Here is a 2,780-nt window from a genome sequence, read left to right as displayed (position 1 = left end):
CCAAAAAAAAAAAAAAAATCTGAGTGATTACCTCAAGAATAAAGTTTAAGTGGTTAAAAGGAAGCTAATATTGCTTTCTTTTTGAAACTGTATTCTGGATATATATGTTTAATACATAGCAACTAGCCACAGGTTAATATTTAAATTAAAAAAAATTAAAAGATAAAGAAATTCTGATTCTTCCTCAATTGTATGTATTAGCCAAATCTCAAGTGCCATATGTGGCTAGTTGCTGCTGTATTGGTACAGGTCTAAGACAGTTCTGTCGTCTCAGGAAATCATTGTACAGAGCTGTGCTAGATGGTTAAATAGATTTTAGTAAGAGTTGTTTTTTGTTTTTTTTTAACTAATATAAAAACAGAGCTTAATAAGGTTCCTTAACCTAAAACTAATTGAATAGTATCATCTATTACTAAATATGTTTATATTCCTATCTCTTATGTTTAAGATGAAATAAATTTTAATTATTTTATTCTTTTTTGTAGTCCAAAATGTAGGTTTGAATACAAAAGGTCAGAAACGCCTAGTAGGTACTATTGCTATTGTGGAAAAGTAGAAGATCCACCTTTAGATCCGTGGCTTGTGCCTCATTCATGTGGCCAAGTATGTGAGAGAGAATTTAAACCTTCTTGTGGTCATAAGTGTTTACTTCTCTGTCATCCAGGTGAGTTCCATATTATATTTTTAGTTGTCTCTGAGTGGTTATTATGTTGAGGCCAAAAAAAAAAAAAAAGTGAAAGTTTACTTGAGAACTTAACATATTGGAAGGTAATGCCTTTTTAAACTGTTGATAAAAGTTCTAGAAATTACTAAAAGATATAGAAATTGAAAGTTTTAATTTTCAAGTTATGATTTTTTTTTTCCCCTACTTTCTTTGGATTCTAGGTCCCTGTCCTCCTTGTCCAAAGATGGTTACAACAACTTGTTACTGTAAGAAAGCAAAGCCTATCCCTCGTAGGTGCAGCACCAAGGAATGGTCCTGTCAGCTACCATGTGGACGCAAGTTGCTTTGTGGGCAACATAAATGTGAAAATCCTTGTCATGCAGGTAAAGCACATACCTGTTACGTATTCTGACTTTACGCAAAAATCAAAGCAATCTTTGTTGCTTTTAAATTGTTTGTAAGCTAATTGATCATTCTGGTTTTAGGAAGTTGTCAACCCTGTCCAAGGGTTAGTAGACAAAAATGTGTCTGTGGCAAAAAAGTAGCTGAAAGAAGCTGTGCGAGTCCACTGTGGCACTGTGATCAAGTAAGTTTATATACATTTTGAGGGGGTGGATATTAAAGAATACAAAAAGCATAAACTAGAAAGCAAAAATTCTAATTTGATTTAGTTGAATAAAGGATAATAAAGAGTAGCAACTCAGATGAACTGCATCATGATTTAGGAAGCTAGTTTTCAATTAATATAATTACTGGAGAATTTTTTTTTAATAACAGCTTTTTATTGAATTCTGAATTCAGTAGTTTTACTCTCTTACTTGTAAGCTTACCCTCCCCTTCCTCTCTTTCCCTTATCTTCAGCCAATACTTCCTGCTTCTTGTTATTCCCTTTAAGGAAGTAGGATTGAATTTGTAGATTGCTCATCCAAGAATTGACATGATTGTAGTACTGTTTGGAAATCTTTGATGGATAGCTATATGAAGCCATATGTATTTTTTAATTTATTATATACTCCTCTTTGGTGTATAGGAAATAAATATGTGTATACATGGATATATATACACACACATACATACACACACATATGTGTATGTATGACACCTGTGTTGAACACAAAGTTTGATGTAAGGGACATAAAGAAGTAGTTTATTTATTATTAAAAGTGAATCACGTTTTGTACAAAGTTGTTGACTTTTAAATCCTTCACTTTTGCTTATTTTAGGTATGTGGAAAAACACTGCCATGTGGTAATCATACATGTGAGCAAGTTTGCCATGTTGGTGCTTGTGGAGAATGTCCTCGATCTGGGAAAAGGTTCTGTCCATGTCAGAAATCAAGTAGGACTTTTTTTTTAAGAAAATGTTTTATTGGTGCATGTTAATTATACAGAACAGTGGGTTTCATTGTGGCATATTTGTACATGTATGTAACATAATTTGATCAGTTTTATTCCCCACTACCTCCCCTTGCCTTTCCCTCCTCACTTCCCTCTTTTCCCTTCTTTTACCATAATGATTTCCCTTCTATTTGCTTATTTGGTACTGGGGATTGAACCCAGGAATGCTTAACCACTGAGCCACATCTCCAACCCTTTTTATATTTCATTTAAAGACAGGGTCTCCCTGAGTTGCTTGGGGCCTTGCTGAGTTGCCAAGGCTGGCTGTAAATTTGCAATCTTCCTGTTTCAGCCTCCTGAGCCACTGGGATTATAGTGTGCATCACCATCCCCAGCTCCCCCTTTTTTTTTTTCCATGGGATCCCCCCGACTTTTTTCCTCTAACTTTCACATATGATAGAAAACATAACATATATTTATGTCTTTATATATTTTGAGTCTGGATTATTTCACTTATGATGCTATCTAGTTCTGTCTGTTTTCTTGAAAATGGCATAATTGCATCTTTTTTTTTTTTTAATTTTTTATTGTGGGTCGTTCAAAACATTACAAATTTCTTGACATATCATATTCCACACTTTGATTCAAGTGGGTTATGAACTCCCACCTTCACCCCATACACAGATTGCAGAATCACATCAGTTACACATCCATTGATTTACATATTGCCATACTAGTGTCTGTTGTGCTCCGCTGCCTTTCCCATCCTCCACCCTCCC

At 34.4% G+C, this 2,780-nt stretch overlaps 1 protein-coding gene across 1 annotated transcript; it reads left to right on the top strand.

Moving 5' to 3' along the window:
• The first annotated feature begins 451 nt into the window (after positions 1 to 451).
• LOC107134977 (NF-X1-type zinc finger protein NFXL1-like) lies at positions 452 to 2,251 on the top strand. Its single transcript, XM_015476957.2, has 4 exons — positions 452 to 664; positions 886 to 1,047; positions 1,150 to 1,250; positions 1,888 to 2,251. The coding sequence occupies exons 2-4, from the start codon at positions 909 to 911 to the stop codon at positions 2,044 to 2,046; spliced, it is 399 nt and encodes a 132-aa protein (XP_015332443.2). The 5' UTR covers positions 452 to 664; positions 886 to 908; the 3' UTR covers positions 2,047 to 2,251.
• The last annotated feature ends 529 nt before the right edge of the window (positions 2,252 to 2,780 follow it).

This window comes from Marmota marmota, unplaced genomic scaffold (assembly GCF_001458135.2).
Source record: "Marmota marmota marmota unplaced genomic scaffold, marMar, whole genome shotgun sequence".
Taxonomy (NCBI): domain Eukaryota; kingdom Metazoa; phylum Chordata; class Mammalia; order Rodentia; family Sciuridae; genus Marmota; species Marmota marmota.
This window is presented reverse-complemented; position numbering and strand designations above follow the sequence as displayed.

What these genes read in the sequence shown, in the direction of transcription:
- LOC107134977 (XM_015476957.2), top strand. Translation starts at nt 909, where the DNA reads ATGGTTACAACAACTTGTTACTGTAAGAAAGCAAAGCCTATCCCTCGT. An exon ending in TGAAAATCCTTGTCATGCAG is followed by an intron (nt 1,048 to 1,149) that starts GTAAAGCACATA and finishes TTCTGGTTTTAG; the next exon opens with GAAGTTGTCAACCCTGTCCA. An exon ending in CACTGTGGCACTGTGATCAA is followed by an intron (nt 1,251 to 1,887) that starts GTAAGTTTATAT and finishes TGCTTATTTTAG; the next exon opens with GTATGTGGAAAAACACTGCC.